At 32.8% G+C, this 19,407-nt stretch overlaps 1 protein-coding gene across 1 annotated transcript; it reads left to right on the top strand.

Moving 5' to 3' along the window:
• Nucleotides 1-1,912: 1,912 nt before the first annotated feature.
• Nucleotides 1,913-13,266, top strand: LOC111513401 (uncharacterized). The gene is made up of 5 exons (XM_023169605.2): nucleotides 1,913-2,599; nucleotides 5,581-5,748; nucleotides 10,314-10,499; nucleotides 10,562-10,607; nucleotides 12,235-13,266. The coding sequence occupies exons 1-5, from the start codon at nucleotides 2,216-2,218 to the stop codon at nucleotides 12,954-12,956; spliced, it is 1,506 nt and encodes a 501-aa protein (XP_023025373.2). The 5' UTR covers nucleotides 1,913-2,215; the 3' UTR covers nucleotides 12,957-13,266.
• Nucleotides 13,267-19,407: the final 6,141 nt, after the last annotated feature.

The following is a 19,407-nucleotide window of genomic DNA, read 5'->3' as shown; positions in this document are numbered from 1 at the left end:
TCGCACTTATCTTATTTGAGATCAGTTATTCTCTCTCTGTTTAATCATGATACAATAAGAGAATACAAGCTGCGTTCATTTGCTTCATTTTCGATTCCTGAAAGACCAGTCCTAACGCTCTTTGATATCTATTCCAGTTGCTACTTTTCATTACATCCCATTCTACGGAATCTTTGGAATGAAGTGGTGAGAGAAGGCAAAATCTCTTATATTACATAACATCCTTGAATACTGCCAATTTCATTTTTGGCGTTTCATTGGTGTAAACAATTTTCAGGTTGGGAACCAAAAAAACATTACTTCATTGAATACTTTTAGCGGAAATGATCCAATCTGTTTGCCAACAAAACACGACTAGTATTTCTACAATTACGGAATACTCTCTACTCGATGATGAGTGTAATTTATCAATACTATCTTATTCTAGATTGGGTTATTTCCGTTACAAGTTATTCACTTTCTCTGGCCGATAAGTGTGTTTAGTTCGCATTAATATCATTTCAGATCTTTCATTTCCATCAAAAGTTATTCGCTCTCTCTGCTCGATTAAAACATATCAAGCAGAGATAACAAATAACTTTTGGCGGGATTGACCCAATCTGGGCGGCAACAAAACACAAGTGATGTTATTTGAGCTACATTCGAGTTAACCCGTTCCAGTAGGCAGTGTTTCTTACGTCATTGACATTATATTCCATGAAATGTATTGCACCTTCAAATAAGTTCTCAGTGATGAAGGAACTCAATTCATATTATGATAAGGTTCATAGAAAACTATCTTAACAACTATCCGCTCGATCGGGTGTCAACTAGAATACAGCTCTGATCGACTTGGGATAACCAATAAATTCTGATAGGAAAAAGATAAATACCAACAAAACACATCTACTGTTCCTGAAAACTACCACTTCTTTTTTTATTGTACATTTTAATTATACAAAAAACGACATAATTCATGAATCAACAGTGTCGGAAAGAAAGTACAACCAATGACCATCGTTACTACCGGCAAAGTACGCGAAAGAGAGGATTGATAGTAGTGAGCTCGACTCAGGAATGAAGCCCAAACCTGTAAATTTTATACCGATCACAACAATGATCAGCTTGAAACTCGTTCAATGTTAAAAGCCTTCCATTCCGATGGCTTGGAGCCTGGCTTTTATGAAAATCAATTCCTAGCTTCCTTACGTTGCTTTTTATTAAATTAGAAAGGACTATCAGAAAAACATTAATCTACACTTTTATGCTTCCCATTTTTCGTTTCATCAGTTTTTTTAGCCTTTATATATGCACTTTCATAGGTGCCTGTATATTTTTGCAATTGAACGCATTGAATGCGCTCCGTCCGAATATGTGAGTTTTCAATGCCATGGCGACTTTTTAGTCGCAGAAATATTTGTCAAAAATTTATTTCTGCCATCAACGGAATGATATCTGATCTAATTCCATAACCATAACGAATGTTTGGAATACAAAATGAATAGAAAAAGTATTTTTTCTACAAATCAATTTTCATATAAAAGCAGTTGTTTCGAAAGAATTTTTTCGTTGGTGTAATTTAGTATTTATATGGAAGTAGTTGTTTCTGAAGAGGTTTTTCTTCTAGTTTGTGCCTGAAAGTCACTTATTTGCATGATCTATGCATCTTTGTAAAGAGCTCTTTTTGAAATTAATTGCTTGCTTCCTTTCTTTGTAAGATTAATTCATTTTTTGCATGAAGATGGAGAAGTTGAAAGCCAAAACCTTCCTTTCCCAAAAACCAATCTCTCAAAAATATAACCCTTGAATTCAAACAATTTATTTATGTTCTATGAATATGGCAATAAGTTTCTTCCATCTGTGTTTATTCTTTATAGATCTAACAGTTTCAGTGTCGAAATTGTTGACATAGAACACCTAATAAGTGAGAGTACGTTGTTACGTTGCTGGGTCAACCCTGTATAGGAACCCTGAATCCTGAATACGTTTCAGAATCAACAGGGTTGTTGGAACTGTATAATGATCTAGAAGATAAACCGAAAAATAAAACAAGAAAAAGATGTCCCAAGTCAATACTGTCAATCTGTCATTAACAATTTGTGGTTAAAAATATGTTTGAAATTTTTGAATTTTTTTTAAGATAGAACATTATTTTTCACTTATAGAAAGCGGTTTTACTACCACCATTTACATTCTGGAAAAAAAAGGGTTTTAACATATTGTGCTTGAAACCAACATGAGTGGAAAACATTTCCAGTGGGAATCTCACCATGATACTATATTGAAAATTATCCATTCCTACTGTGTCAAAGAAGAAAAGACTGACGTTACCATCAACTTCGAAGACGGCAAAATAAAAGCCCATAAAATTATACTATCTGCATGCAGCGCCAAGCTAGAAAATATTTTTAAAGAGGAGGGTAATATTCAAGTGTGTTTTTACGATATATCCAAGTCATGTATGAACTACCTTATTGAGTTTATGTACAAGGGACAGGTGGTAGTTCCATCAGATGCCTTAGATGATGTTCTTCGAGCAGCAGAACATTTACAGATTAAGGGATTGCAAAGAATCAATGACTCTCCAATTGAACAAAATCAAAGTCAAACTCAATTATCTGTTAGTACTATTATTTTAAAGTTTTAAATGAAAACAATTTGATAAATATTTGTTTTTTGGGGTCACACTATTTTTTGGATTTTTCATTAGACATGTATTTTTCTCAGCTGGTCACAGAGATCGAAAAAAAGGAATTAGTATTCACCATTTTTATCATGAAAGTTTTCAGAAACGGAGTAGTAAATACCAGAAACATAAATAAAATGCAAATACATTTACAAGTAGGTAGTTTCCCCAAACAAGTAGTTTACGCCCTACAAAATATGAGTCATTGGGAATTCAAAAGTCAGATCATTATTGATCATATCTATTAGACATTGTTTCAAAACATGATAATACTAGAAGCAAGACAAAAATTAAGATCCTTAGATTTATGGTTGTTATTATTTTGACTAGCAATTTATGAATATTACTGGAGTTTTTTCTTCCTCTTGAAGATGATCACTTGGTGATCGAAACACGTGTCAAGGTGTAAAAATAATGATTTGGTGTTGGGAAAAAACTCCAGTAATATTCATTACTATACCAAAGGTTCCAAACAGTACATCATTAGCAATTTATGACCTAGAAAATATGGGACAATCTGTAATTGAATAAAGAATATCAAAATTCATCAATTCCACCATGAAAGATTTCAGAAATTTAGGGTCTTTATCATTATTATCCTAAACAAGTAGTTTATGACCTACGAAATATAGTACAATAAGTATTCGTCATACTCACGAGAATTTTTTTTAAAACAATAATGGTACCAGAAACAAACATAATTAAGTTCAGATCTATGATCATACATAAAATATGAGACACCCTGTAGTCAACAAACATAATTAAGTTCAGATCTATGATCATACATAAAATATGAGACACCCTGTAGTCAATAGAAGAGAATCATTATTTATAATTGGCATACAATTGTAAAAATGCAAAAAATATCAAAAACCACCAGCATGTCATGCTTTTATAATGATGTAGTTTTGTGGGGAAAACAATTTTGAGAACTTACTTGAGAACCTAATTAACAAACTACTAAAGAAGCTGCTGCCTTTAGTTTTTGACATTCAATATATGACTTGTCATAGCACTAAGGTGTAATAATTTGACCAATAAAAAAATATAATCTAATCTATGGGTTGGCCGTGTCAAATCTTTGAAAAAGTTGGTGTATATTATGTTCATTTGTTTGTTATTTTGAGGCATTCAATATATTAGTGTTTAGGTTTGTCATTAATGATCACTTGTTTAAAAGAAATCTTTAAACTGTCCCATGTAATGTGTTTCAGTAGTTTGGGAATTGCAATCAAAATGCTAATAGCTCTGAAATTTTTGAAATTTCTTCAACCCCAGATTGAAATATGTACATTTCCATTTTTGAGTGTCTGTATCTCCTGAAATAGACTGGACTTGACTTTAGATATGTGATCAGCAGACAAAAAGTACGGAAGTCCAAATAATTAAAAAAAAATATTGGTGTGATCTCAAAAACGAATATTCAACTACACTTGGTGGATCCAAAAACAAGCATTTTTCCTAATCACCAGATTGGAAAAAGTGCAAAACTCTTCTCATCATGTGTTTCATTAACCAAGTTGGCGTTTTTAGGCAAATCCAGGTAATCTGATGAATTTTTTGATTATATATTAATGACTACCTGACTGTTTTGTATGGGACTTTTGTTGCTTTTCATAGATCTCATTCCACATATTTCGATTTCTTAACTTTCGAAGACATCTTAAAACCGTTTGTCATTTACCGGTCTCAACAATTTCAAGCATTCTCAACTTATTCTGTGGCTGTTCCTTGAGGCATGTTCAGCGACACTACACTTCTCTGGTCTGTGAAACTGGATTTGTGAAACATGTTCCTTTTTGAAAGCTATTATAGTTCACCTAGTTTGATCAACATACTTTTTATCCCAATTCTCACAGCTTTCGTAAATCTCAGGCTTCTTTTCCGTCGTCTTGTCTTTCATGTTGCCCAACACTTGTTGAAGTATACTAGAAGTTTTGGAAGCCACTTTCATATTGAAATTTTCAAAATTTCGGACCAATCTTTCGATGTATTTTGGTTAATATGAAAGAACTATACCTATATTGTGAGTCTTTGTCTTTCTGAGAATTCGTGAATTCACAAAGAAACTCTAAATTTACTTTTCCTAAGTAACTTATCTACGATGTTTGAAGAATAGCTGTTATTTTCAACTATGTCCTTGATAACTTTTTCTCAAAATCATACTTTCCTTTGCCCAAGGGGAACGTAACCAGTTTGTGAAATGTAGTCCCACAATTTTTTGTTGCCTACAATGGTGGGAGCTATCAAGGTTATATATGTATATGATCTGTACACATCAAATTCCAAAAAGTATCTGCGTTTCTTATAACCAGAACATCCAGTAATGGTAGCTCTTCGTTTTCGAATCTGCGATTATAACTCCAATACACATATTATACTTTTAATATGCAATGCTCAGTCTTTTTTACCATACTTAGACAAACAACAACTCAACTGAATCTGGCTCAAATCTGGTCATGAACAGATTAGCCGTGAAAGGAGACAATGGGTTGCCCATTGCCATACCCTCGTGTTGTTTGTAAAAACAACAAACTGAAACAGAATTGCTTCCAGTTGCAAGAGGTTTTTAGATGCCTTCGAAAGTTAAGAAATCGAAAAGACTGGAATGAGATATATGAACAGCGAACAGGCTTGCTCATACTAAACACGCCTGAGGAAGCTAATGTACAGTGAAACCCGTTTTGCGGTTTTGTAAACTGTTTATTGAAAATTTCGCAATAAAGTATTAAAATACTAGAAACTCATCAGAATACCTTCATTATTCAAGGGACTTGTTATATAAAAGCTATAATTTACTTGAAGTTATTTTCCGATGATGCTGACTTGGTTAGCAAAACACGCATCAATAGAATGTATTTTTGTTCTGGTGTAAGAAAAGTGTTTTTGAAATTTTATTTTGACTACCATTTTAGGACGTACTGGTCTCTTCAGATCATTTACAGACAGGACACAATGAATCCATTTCTAACAGTAGATATTATGGTATGCCATCGTCACCAGTGAGAAAAGACAGGCCTCTAGGTAAAAGGCCTTCCAAGGAAAATTCTTTATCTAATTGTGGAAATGGTAATAAGTCTAAAGTGAGTTATTTGTTTTTTTTTTAGCCAGAAGTAAAGTTAATGTCATCAAATTGACCTCTGGTGAAGAATTGATTGAATAAAACTTTTCCTAACTCCTCTCAACATGCTTAGGGAGATGATCAGATTTTATGACTCATCCCCAAATCAACTATATCAGTAGTTTCTTAAGTGCAAATTACAGCGGAAAATTTCTTATGGCATTAGAGAAATTTCTCTAGAGAGGATTTTACCATTTTGGACAAATATAAAGCAATGTGTGAATAATGACTATCAAAATCATAGAGGAATAAGGAACACAAAATCTGAAAATTTTGATTTAATCATGGATGTACTTGGACCAATGTTCGTATTGTTATGCATAAAATTGAATCTATAGCAAATCAAGCTCAGTTCACTTTGCATGCACATGACATGTCTTTGATAATAATTTCTGATAAATGTAATTTAAGCATTGAAACAAAATGCTAAATATACTGTGTTTTCTCAAAAGTTTGTTTCGCCATTCCGGTCAACTTCTAACTATGAAAATACTAATGTCAAACGAACCTTTTTCCTGAAGTACGAAAAGTCACTCACTAGCAGCGCTAGTAGTTCGGTAGGGACAAACACTGCCTAATCGTCATATAAACATATGGTAAAGTACAATTGAAAAAGAATATTTTTAACAGAAGGAAAGGTTCCTGGAGCAAAACTAAAATTTGCAACTGTAAAGGATAACAATGTTGTAACATTAAAACTTTGGCTTGCATGCCGTAATTTAAAAGTAACTGGAAAAAAAAGTGAATTAATAAACAGGTTAGTATACTGACTCTAGTAAAAGAGTAGCGGTAGATTCAAACTGTAATAAAACAAATTTAAATGATTATAAATTTCAGATTTATTTCCGATTGAAATATGAATCAAATATAGATGGTAATGAAATAAATTTAATTAAATATAATAAATAAATATAATTTAATTAACGATTGAGGTTATATCTCATTCTAATCAATGGTAATTAACTATGAAAAATTGACTATTCATTTAATGTTTAGAGCATACATATGAATATTTATTTATTTTTTGCACTGTTAAATCCACTCTCCTCGAAGCATGTATCCATTTCTTACATCTAACCTCATTAATATTAGGTTTTATAATTGGTATAAAAACACGTTTTCTTCCGACGTATAATTCGCAAAACAGCAATGCTTTGTTAGCATTATACTAGCACAAAATAATTTTTATATCAGATTTATATTTTTAAATAATAAATTGATATTACGTAAATAACACTGTTTTACATGTGAATAGTTTATGTTTGTCCCTACTACTAGTGCTGCCTCTCGTGACAAGTTCGCTGTACTATTCTCAGGAAAAAGGCTCATTAGCTGGATAATTTTGTGGGGTCAACTTGGACAAAATTTGCAAAGCACATTGGGAAACACTCACATAAAAAATGTCATCTTTATCAAATCTATTTAATAATATTAGATCCACCTTACTTTAGAATCAGTTATTGATTTTATATTATACAAAAGTGGAATCATTGTTGAAATTTGGCATTTGGCCCAACTCATTCTTGTGAAGACTTTCGAAGATTTTGGTATTCTCACTCTCGCAGGACTCCTAATTTGTGAGGTTTCCCTTATATGTTTTCAAAAACAAAAATAACTAGAACATAATAGTATAAATAACAAACAGAAAAATAACTTCCATGTTCTCTTTTTCTTCAGATCTACAGGTATTCAAGAAGTTACCTAGGAACATATTTAATTTGTTGGCTGAAGGGCTTCAGTCGATGGCCCTTTGGTATTCACCAATAAATAACATTTATTATTATTATTTCATTTGTTACTCGATTACAAGAGATATTGAAATAATCTGACATTATTAAAAAAAGAAAGAGCACTATTTTCGGTGTACGCTGTCTGTTAAAAAAATAAGGTAAAATTTCATTTTTCTCAAAAAATATTTATTTGTTCATCAATTTCTATTTTGTCCCCTTCAAAGTAGTCCCCCTTAGATATAATACACTTATGCCAGCGTTTTTTTCAATCTTCAAAGCAGTTCTGTTATGCACTTTTTGAGGTGTTTCAGCAATTCAGTTTTCATCTTCTCAATCGTCGCAAAACTCCGTCCTTTCATGGGTCCCTTCAATCTTGGGAACAGGAAAAAGTTGCAAGGGGTAAAATCTGGTAAATACGGTGGCTGAGGCATGATTACAGTGTTGTTTTTACCAAACAATTACGAACGCAAAATTTGAACATTCACCTTATTTTTTGAATAGTCCGCGTATGCCGTGTGCTCTGTGTATGAATTCAGCTCTCTCTATAATTTCATTTGTTTAATCTAAACTTCGTATTTTTCTAGTGTGTTTTCTAGTACCTGCAGTTTAAGGTGGCTTGGAAAGTGGTTATATGATAAAGTAAAACCCCTTTCAATTGTTAAGATTGGTACATATTCAGAAAAAAATTCGTTGCCGATAATTATCTATTCAGGTTACTTAAATAAAAAGTGTATTAACATATATATATATATAGGCCAATGTAAATTTTTCAAGGGGGAAAATTGATAATAGGTAACATAAAAATAGTAATGAAGCACAGGGTTATTAGGGTTCATTTCTCTTCATTTGAAGTAATTTTCTGCACTCTCATAAGTCTGTACTTTTACCCAGTTGAATTTTCGTATATGGTTTTTATTTTGATTTATCCATAAGTTTAAATTCTGGAGCCTTTTTTGTATTATTGATTTTCACCGTTGGCCATATTAGTAGTTGAAAAGAGGGATACGAGGCAGAGAAGAGAAAGTGATATATAAATAATATTCAGAAGTGATATTCCAATATGATCTTCGTGTGATGTATTTTATTGCTTCTTTTTTTAAACTCGCTCCATATTTGCCTAATTTATTACTTCGGGATTTGCCAACGAGTTATAAGAATTCAAATGATGTGCTCACGAGTTAAGTTAGAATAGATACCTCAAACGTAAATGTGTTTCCATTAAAAAAATATTCAACAGTTTCAAATCCTTACATAGTATAAAACAAAGTCGCTTTCCACTGTCTTTCTCTTTAAAACTAGGCAACGAATTTTGATCCGGGTTTTTTGGTAGATAGAGTGATTTAAGAGGAATTTCAATATGTCTTTAACATGCATAATATATTAGAGAAACACTGATAATTCTAGAGGTTTTTAATGTGATGCCGTAAATAAACACATTTTTTTGAACTTACACTGCAAACGCTGGCTGAACCCTACGAGATAGATCAAAATAATGTGTTACAGTATTGTACACCCTAAAAAGTTCTACAAAAAGTCAGCGATGGTATATGTCTATCTCTTAGGGATAACCCACGATAATAATTTTTTATCCTTTACTTTTTACGAGAAATAATGGCTTATTTACGAAGCGATTTTAAGCAATACAGTATTAATCTTTATCCAATTAACTACCTTAAATACATTGAGCATTCAATATAAATCAATATGGCCCTTTACGAGACAGCACACTTGTCTCGTCATTACATTTGGATTCCAGGACAACGGCTGTGGATGCACATCTTCACCGGCAGCAGGAGGTTGCATATCTTAATGAGGATCTAGAAGTAATTTCGAATTTGGGTGAAAGTAACCAGGTTCAATTAAATGCCACAAAAACCCAGGCATCAGTTTTCTCCAAAAAGATAAATGTCTCCGAACCGGATATAATAATTTCAGGTCAGACAATTCCGCTTTCTGCTTCGGTGTTGTGGATTAAAATGGACACCAATATGTCTTGGCACAATCATGTAGCTGGAATTGCAAAGGCTGCTTCTAAAAAGCGTGGAACACTGTTCCGAACCAGAAAACTGTACTTACCTCAGCAACTTTTGATGCTTTATAAAGCTCATATCAGACCTTCTTTGGAGTATTGTTCTCATGTATGAAGCTAAGCATACCCTGAAGCTGCTGGATTCCATCCACAAAAGAGCCATCCGCCTGATTGAAGACGCGAACATCACTTGCAACCTTGATAGTCTGGAACATCGAAGAAAGGTTGGAGATTTGTCTCTCTTCTATAAATACTTTCACAGGAAGTGTTGAAGTGACTTGGCACATTTGATTCCACCAAAAGCGGTACATATCAGAAATAAGCGTCGGACTGTGGCTGCTCATCGTTTTGAGGTGCAACTCAGTAAACCTCGAACTTCACTGTTTAAGATTTCTTTAATTTGGAGAACGGCGTTCATGTGGAATAAACTTCCTGAGAACGTTTTTCCAAATGGATTTAATCTCCAGCGATACAAATCCAACGTAAATCACTTCTTTCGCACAGGCACCGATCTAAGAGCGCCTTAAGGATTTTTCTGTAGTGCTTGTGTTTTGTCCTTAAAAAAAATCAGAACCGGGGTGGATCGCTAGTAATCTCATAAAACAGAGGTTATTATCCTTCTTCATCAGAAAATCAGCTGAAATCATCAAATTAAACAAAATAAATCAAGATCAGAAACACTGAAATGGTGATTTTTTTTGTTTTTGAAATATCTGTCAACATTCTTTTTGACACTGAAAATTATTTAAATTCTATTAAACATTTCAGAATTTGCCAAGGAGGAATCGAAACTCAAACGATGTACTCACAAGTCCAGTTACCTCGAATGTAAATATTTCATCATTTCGAAAAATGGAATCATTTTCAAGCAATCTTAAAAAAGAGAGCCCTTCTTCAAGTTTTTCCATGTCAGAAAAGCAAGCGGAATCGTCAAGAAAGACAAAACTTATCCAGGTTAGAGCTGAAGTAGTATTTTTTTTTCTATTTCTGAAATATTTGTCATATTGTTATTTTAGAATGGTGAAAACTCCGAGTCAGGATCTAAACGTATCAGATTGGGTGGTAAGTTATATTATTCTTTAGTGCTATGGTTTTTAACTGTTTTCTGTTAAATTTGTTTGTTCACTTGATAGTTATTAATATGGATTTTTCATGATTTATTTCATATTCACCCATTCCTCAGGTAAGGTTGAATATCAATATTAAGAAGCTTGTTATATTTTTAGTACTTTTAAGGTCAAATAGTAAAAAAATAAGTAGAAAATGAGTGTTCTCAGGTTAATATTTTACAGCAATCACTTATTTATTCATTACCTAACTATAATATACTTCCATAATTTATTAGACATGTTACATAAAATAATGTAATAGCCAGTCTGGCAGCTTTTTAGTTGAGAATTTCTATGCATGTAAGTGCAATTTATTACCATTCATTCAAAGTAGAACTCCTGTAAATGATATCTGAATTTCATTCCATTACGAATGTTTGGAATACAAACTGAGTAGAGAAAAGTATCTTCGGTATAATTCAGTGTTCATGTAAAAGTATTTGTTTCAAAAGAATTTTTTTTCTTTCGTGTAATTCAATGTTTGTATGAAAGTAGCTGTTTCAGGAGGGCTTTATTCCAGTTTGTGTCTGAAAGTTGCTTCTTTGCATGATCTACACATCCATGTATAGAGTTACTTATTTTCAAATTGATTACTTCCTTCCTTTCTTTGGAAGATTCCCACATTTTTTTGTATCAAGATGGAGTGGTAGAAAGCCAAAAACTTCATTTGTCTTTATATCTTTTGCCTACAAAAATAGGTGAAGCTTCGTCTGGGATATTCTGAAATTTAACCTGAACTATACAATTACTAAAATAATAATGGTATAATACATGATTCATAGTATAGATTAGTACATGACGCATCATGTAATGATCTGTGCTATATCAATTTCTATTTTGTTCCCTTCAAAGTAGTCCCCTCAGATATAAAACACTTATGCCAGCGTTTTTTCCAATCCTCAAAGTAGTTCTGAAATACGTTTTTTGGTATGGCTTTAAGCTTTAATCATCGCAAAACGACGTCCTTTCATGAGCCTCATCAATCTTGGGAACAGGAAAAAGTCGCTTTCAATTTATCTAGTAATATACAAGGGGTTTTATGTGAAAAAATGAACTTTTGACCACTTTTATGCATAATGGAAATAATAGTAATTTTAGCACGCCCTGTATGATATGGAGTCGATTAATTAAATATTTCGACTTTGTACAAACTACCATCAAAATAACTTTTCATGAATTGAGAGTACTGATGTACTTAAGTTCAATTAGGGCTATGTTTTGTACCATAGTTAGCCCAAATTATTTTTCATCTCGAAAACCGATAGAGATAGGTATAGGACATTATTAACAAAAAAGTATTATAATAAAAGAGCGGGGTGTTCTTTTTAATAAAGTTGCTAAGACTTTTTGATAGAAGTGGCAACGCCGCAATGCTGAAAATATTTTAAATCGATAGAACAGGTGAGGAAATGTAAGATGTGAAATTTTCACAAAAATCCTGCGTTGCGTTTTCCATAAACGTCTAACCTACTACCATCGACCATGTTAACACATACATACCCACGGAATATATTGATTATAATACTTATATTGTCATAATTATAATACTTATATTGTTCACTCTTTTTTCCATTTTGCAGGGAAAACAAGAAAGGAAAAAAGTCCAAATAAAGTAATCAACCCTTTTGCAAGAAAATCTACTCTCACTGAATCATCCCACAGCTCAAGTACATGTTTTGAAGATGCCATATCGGATACGGAAACCGTTAAACTGAAACGTAAGAAAAGTCAGAGTGAAAGCGAAGTAGAATGTTTTCTTGTCGAAAACCAACCAATCGTACTTTTGGACTCGTTAGTAGAATCTTCTTGTGCTCAACGCCAGGATTTGGACGAATCCTCCGAGCTGATATATTCGCCCACCAAACAGAGTGGAGGAAATCCCTCTACCTCGAGAAGGGTTACCACACCTGTTAAAGAATTCAGCAGCACCGATGAAGATGACACGTTGCCTTTGAAAAAAAAAACTGCTACAAAAAAGGTCACCTCATCTCCGAAGAAAAAAACTGATACGAAAAAGGGCGAAGAAACAAATTTCAAGATAATAAAAAATCCACCTCCCGATAAACCCCAAAAACCCAAGAAAGTGGAGGAATACACCAATGATTTGTTGACTAAACAGCTCAATCATTTGCACGAATTTTGCACGGTGTGCTTCAAATATTTCAAAGACATAAGAGAACATCATAAGATGTTTCACAAAAAGATTATTAGAAAGAAGCAAAGTTGCAAAGATTGTGGGAAATCGTTTTACCACACAAAATTCTTTGGATTTCATAAGTGTGTCGATCGGGAAAAAGATTAATCCTAGGTCCAGTGGGAGCAACTTGGATCCTTTCAATCCTATTCAGGGTTAGACCAGAGTGTCTTCGAAATCTAATTTCTTCAGTTGGACTCCTGGTTAACACAATTGTGATGTTAACATGCTATAAATAATATGTGAACGTCACACTTTAGGTTGATTTGCAGAGTTCTTATTATTATAGAAAGTAAAAATGTTAATTTATATATATATTTTTTTGTATTTATCTCTGTTCCCCAATTTTGAAAATCTATTGTGAAAATTTTTATTCATGATTGAGTTACAAAATGTAATAAATAAAACATAACTCTAATATTTGGTAATATCTTTGGTTAAGTGCTTAACTTAAATAAATAAAATATGCATTTTTATATACATTATATAGTATATATATAAAGTCTGTATATAATATATACAGACTTTTTGAATTACCTACTCTGCTTCAAATATGAGAGGAATCTTTCTATTTTCAAAATTGGCAAAGTAGTCAATTACTTCGACATAAAATGGGGTTGCCTATCACTTCTTTTATATACTCTTTTTCAATTGAAAGAAGAGACAAATTACTTAATCTATTTTGAGTCATCAAATTTCTACTAAAGGATTTAATTCTTTTCAATGCTGAAAATTTTCTCTCAACTGACACTGATGTTATGGGAATTATCACAATTATAGATATAAGTTTATATAACTCGGGCATGCAATCTCTCAGATCATTTTTAAACATGAAATTTTATAAATCTGAAGGACACTTGCAATTTTGAAACATTTGAGGGTAGCTGTACAGCACGATTAATTCATTTTTCAGTTGAATAACATCGAAAAATGGATACTGAGCTATTAAGTCCTTATAAAGAACTTATGCGGAAAATCTTTGGTATAGGACGAAAATTTTTCAAACAACAAATCAAAGTAGTTAAATTTAAGTAAATCTTCAAATCTAACTTTGATTTATATTAAAGGTGTTCAATATTTCATTATAAATCTGTTAATAATTTTATCGCAAATCGGGTAAGTATAAATTGGTTTTTCTTTTTTCGGCGCCGGCGGTTCGAGAGTTAAATCAATTGATTAACCATTGTTTTGAGTAATTAATATCTGTTGATTTATTTTGAAGAATAGAAAAAACAACATCGGTATGTTCAAATATTAATTTAAATATTCTGATCATTTAAAATATATTTGAAACCTCTCGCCTCCCTAAGACTTTGGTCGTCGGTTTTAAAATCGTCACTGTTTAGAATAAAATCAAAGACATCAATCAGTTTGTCTTTGTTTGAATGCACTGAAATTACTGCTCTAGATGTAGAATTCCAACGCATAGCAGCAAAAGTTGGCATTCGGCTACCATACAGTGTCATCGATAAAGTCCGCATCAAATGGGAAACTTTTTTATTTATCGTTTTATGTGAAATTTGATTTTGGCAGTAGATTTTGCTTAAGAAATGATGTCAAATGGCGTCTACAAAATAGGTCACGTGATTTCCTTAACCTGTCAAAATTGACATTTAAAAAAGAAACATCGAAAAATGACATTATTCTTCAAAATATCCAAAAATATCAAAGGATAAAAACATTTTCTTTTGTAATTTTATACCCACACACCAAGTTTCAAACCCATAATAAGTATTTTATATTTTCACTATTTTTCCGCACTCCTGCTTTTTCTACTTATCAAAATTTAAGCACACCTGTACTAAATCATTTATTTTAACTAAACTCGTCACCGAATTTCTTTTTTTGTAATATAATAATATTTTAAGAGCCTCTTTGATGTTAAAAACAAATTTTGAAAAATAAAAGTTGTCAAACTTGATGCAAAGTTCATCTAGTTTCAACGGGGCTTTCAAAACTATACAGTACTTGAGTTTTTTAATGAGCAAATGGCCTCACAATATGAATTAGAACAAAACGGAACATTAGGAAACATCATTTTGTGATTCTTGAAGCCCATTCAATAAAAGAAAAAAACTCATAGTATTTACATTTACCTACTCCGCTAACAACACTAATTTAAAAAAACTGGGTAGGCTGTGAAAAAATATGAAACTACATAATGTGTTTTAGAAAACGTCACTGTCACTGAATAAATTATTGCCCGTTAGTTCAATGTAATGTATGAAAATTAAAATAATATGTTATCTTTACAAGAAAAAATTGAAATTGTGCTAATTTGTGGTGAAAACACATTGCATCGACAAGTGGCTGATATTTTTAACGCAAGACATCCTGGTAGACATGTACAGCAATCCACTGTAAGTAGGATTTTAAAAAAATTTAAACTGACTGGTTCAGTTGAAAATACTTTTAAAAAACGTCATAATCCATCACGCAATAATGATGAGGTTCAGTTGGCTGTCTGCCTGGATGTTATCGAACAGGGAAAATCAAGTATTACCAATACTGTAGATAGAACTGGCGTTAAAAGAGCAATTTTACATAAAAATAAATTCAAACCCGACAAACCCAAATTTATAAATACCTTAAAGGAAAGAGATTTCGATGTTCGACTAGATTTCTCTTTCTGGTACCAAGGAGAAGTAGAATTAAACAGAAAATTTCCTTACAAAATCCTATGGACCGACGAAGCTACCTTCACATCGAACGGCGTAGTCAGTTCCCAGAATTGTAGGTGGTGGGCTCAGGAAAATCCTCATTTTGTGATAGAATGTCGGGACCAATATTCATTTAAAACAAATGTGTGGTGCGGTGTTTTAAATAATCAGGTAATGGGACCATTCTTTTTTAGACACAATTTAACTTCTCAGGATTATTTGCAATTTCTAAATACTGAGATCAGTGATATAGTGGACAATATGCCGGTTGAAATGAGACACAGTCTGTGGTATCAATGTGACGGGGCTCCTATTCTTAGTTCAAGACAAGTCAAAGAGAAAGTATTAGAAATGTTTAGGGGCAAAGTTATTGGGCGAAATATGGAGCAAATATGGCCGCCTAGGTCGCCAGATTTAACTCCACTAGATTTTTTCTTGTGGGGTTACTTAAAACAAATCGTTTATAAACAAAGATCTTTTCGTGACGTGAATCACCTAGAAACTGTTATTAGAAACTCTATTTTAAACATAAACCCTGTGAGTATCAGCAACTCAATAAAAGATGTATCAAGAAGGACAATTATCTGCATAGAACGCGATGGAAGACATACAGAAATGTAGTGTATTTAATGTCGTGAGTCTTTTTTTCGTGTTTTTTTGCTATTAGGTATAGGCACATGTTTATTTTCAGTTCCTTTTAATTAAGATTAAATTCCACTGTATTTTTTGTTAAAAAAACAATAAACACTCTAAGATATTGTTTCCTAATGTTCCGTTTTGTTCTAATTCATATTGTGAGGCCATTTGCTCATTAAAAAACTCAAGTACTGTATAGTTTGGAAAGCCCCGTTGAAACTAGATGAACTTTGCATCAAGTTTGACAACTTTTATTTTTCAAAATTTGTTTTTAACATCAAAGAGGCTCTTAAAATATTATTATATTACAAAAAAAGAAATTCGGTGACGAGTTCAGTTAAAATAAATGATTTAGTACAGGTGTGCTTAAATTTTGATAAGTAGAAAAAGCAGGAATGCGGAAAAATAGTGAAAATATAAAATACTTATTATGGGTTTGAAACTTGGTGTGTGGGTATAAAATTACAAAAGAAAATGTTTTTATCCTTTGATATTTTTGGATATTTTGAAGAATAATGTCATTTTTCGATGTTTCTTTTTTTAAATGTCAATTTTGACAGGTTAAGGAAATCACATGACCTATTTTGTAGACGCCATTTGACATCATTTCTTAAGCAAAATATACTGCCAAAATCAAATTTCACATAAAACGATAAATAAAAAAGTTTCCCATTTGATGCGGACTTTATCGGTGACCACTTTATATTCCATTTAAAACATGGCTTCTTTTGGTGGATTTTGAAAATAATGCCGAAAATCCAGACACACTTGAAAAAAATACGCAGCAATCTTTTATGTTGTTGCACGCTTTGCTTAATACTAAATTTAGGGCACGGGCATGACAATGCGTAAAAATTGCATGAGGAGCTATGGACTTTATTTTAGTTTGTAAACCATTTAAATGGCCGGCCATGACCGCAGCCCCATCATAGGTTTGCGCAATAAACTTTTGCCTAAAATTATAGGTGTCACACGTACGAATTAAAAAATTAAACAAATCGTTAGCTGTGCGCCCAGATGAAACATCATGAAAACCCATAAAACGTTCTACCACATTACCATCTTTGACATATCTAAAAACGATTGAAAGTTGTGATGTATAGGTAATATCGGTAGTTTCATCAATTTCCCATGCAAAAAAACACTTTCAATCTCCTTGTTTATATTTCCTTTAATAATATACGCCACACTGTCTGTAAGCTCATTTTGGATGGTTTTTGAGATGCCCGAAAAAACGCTACCGTTTAAAAAAGTGCCAAATTGAATCATATTTCCCCCATAACATTAAAAGTTCCTTGTAATTGCCGCGATTAATCGAATCTTCGGTTTCATCGTGTCCGCGAAAAGCTAATTCTTGGAAACCCAAATAAATCGTAATATCGATAAGTCTTTTTAAATTCGACCGATTTTTCGTAACCTGATTAGTAAAAGAAATTATGGCCTCTTTTTGAGCTGTATCTAAAGCTGTTGCTATATTTTGTTTGCTAAACAATTTTAATTTACAAGACGAAAATATATGCTCCTTAGATTCAAAATGTCTGTCTGTAGAACGAGGTAAATTTTTTAAATCGGAGTATCCTATTTCAGACCACGTTTGGTATTCGGTTTGTTCGGAAAATAAAACAGGGCCAACAAAAAAGTTTTTCTCGTTTAATGGAGCCGGTTAACCAATCGCATTTATCGTACCAACTAATATTAAATCCTCGATTTTGTCGATTATCTGACGCTTTAATTGAAATCAAATTTGGTTGAATCCTTTCCAGAGTTTCAATAATGTAAAATTTATTATCATAAGATAAAGATTTGAAATTATTTGTCAGCAACCAATCAACTATATCGTCAGATTTTTCAATTTCGTCCAACTTATCCATAATAAATGGAAAAAAACTTACCGAAAAGTGAAAACCTGAAAACACCTTGAAATTGAAAGAAAACACTTCAAAAACACATTACAAATATTATCAAAAAGCACTGCTGTGATACAACACTACCTGTTTTATACACAAATAACAAATATCACCAAGAAACACTAAAACGATTTACCGAAATATTTTTCAGTCCCGGTCTGTCACGGCATCCCGTCTGAATAATTAAATAAACAAACGCAGTCGTACATTAAACGAGATCAACTGGAGGCTAGCCTCCACTAACGCTATAATTTCTGCAACTAAAATTACAAATCAGGACGTATGTCGCTGTTTGGATCGGTCTCACGGAGCTTATGTTTTTTAAAGCGGTCGGAGGCTTGGCTCCCTTGCAACGTATCAACGTATGTCATTTATTATTTCGGGTTGATGGTTTCTTTGTTATTCGTTCATGGGCGGTGCGTTTGAGGTTTGTTGATGCAGGATACAGTGTGGTACGTACTACGTAGTGAGTGATAGTGTTTTTTCTGGCATATTATGTATAGATTAGAAGTGAAGTAATGATATCCAAGCATTTTTAGAAAAAAATAATCACAATTATTTGTCAATATCTTTTAATTTATTGCGATGAATAGCCTCAAATGTTATGGGGAGGCTAAGCCTCCCTTGCCTCCTCTGACGAGCCGCCGTTGTTCCCGGTGTAGGTATGGACTGTATTGGAACAATTCTGAACAACTTGAAATTGATATTAAGGCCAAAGAAAACCATGAGATAGAGTCGAAGGTCAGCTGAAGATCCAGAGAGCCTTTAGCAACGGATCTCTCGTAGCTTAAATGGGTAGAATCGGAACCTCTGGCCTAAATTGAATCTGAAGAAAACACTTTTTCCCACACCAGAATAAAAACTCTCTCGACGCGCGTTTCTCTAACCAAATTAGCATCATTGAGAGATGATAAAGACTCGAGTTTCTACATCTGAAATAGATCTATGTATATATGCATCATTGCTTCAGGTATGGAGGTTCATTAATGAAATTACTAGTACTGTGTAGATTCCTAATTTATATGTTAATAATTGCCTTTTTTGTAACTAGTATTCACTTGGTGTCTATTTCTAATTATTAAGTAAGAGGGTGAACAATCGTTCACAGATAGCATTCCACACTTTCGATGACATCTGAAAACCTGTTGTTTTGTACTGGTCCCAACAATTTTCAACATTTTTCACTTATTCTGTGGCCGTTCTTCGAGACTTTGCTGACGACAGCACACTTGTCTCGCCATTCCATTTGGATTCCAGGACATTGGTTACGGAGGCACATCTTCACCTGCAGCAGAAGGTTGCATATCTTAATGAGGATCTTGAAGTTATTTCGAAGATAAATGTCTCCTTACCGGA

This window comes from Leptinotarsa decemlineata, unplaced genomic scaffold (genome assembly GCF_025532065.1).
Source record: "Leptinotarsa decemlineata unplaced genomic scaffold, Ldec_3_MD MMD2_tig00000882_RagTag_RagTag, whole genome shotgun sequence".
Lineage (NCBI taxonomy): Eukaryota > Metazoa > Arthropoda > Insecta > Coleoptera > Chrysomelidae > Leptinotarsa > Leptinotarsa decemlineata.
This window is presented reverse-complemented; position numbering and strand designations above follow the sequence as displayed.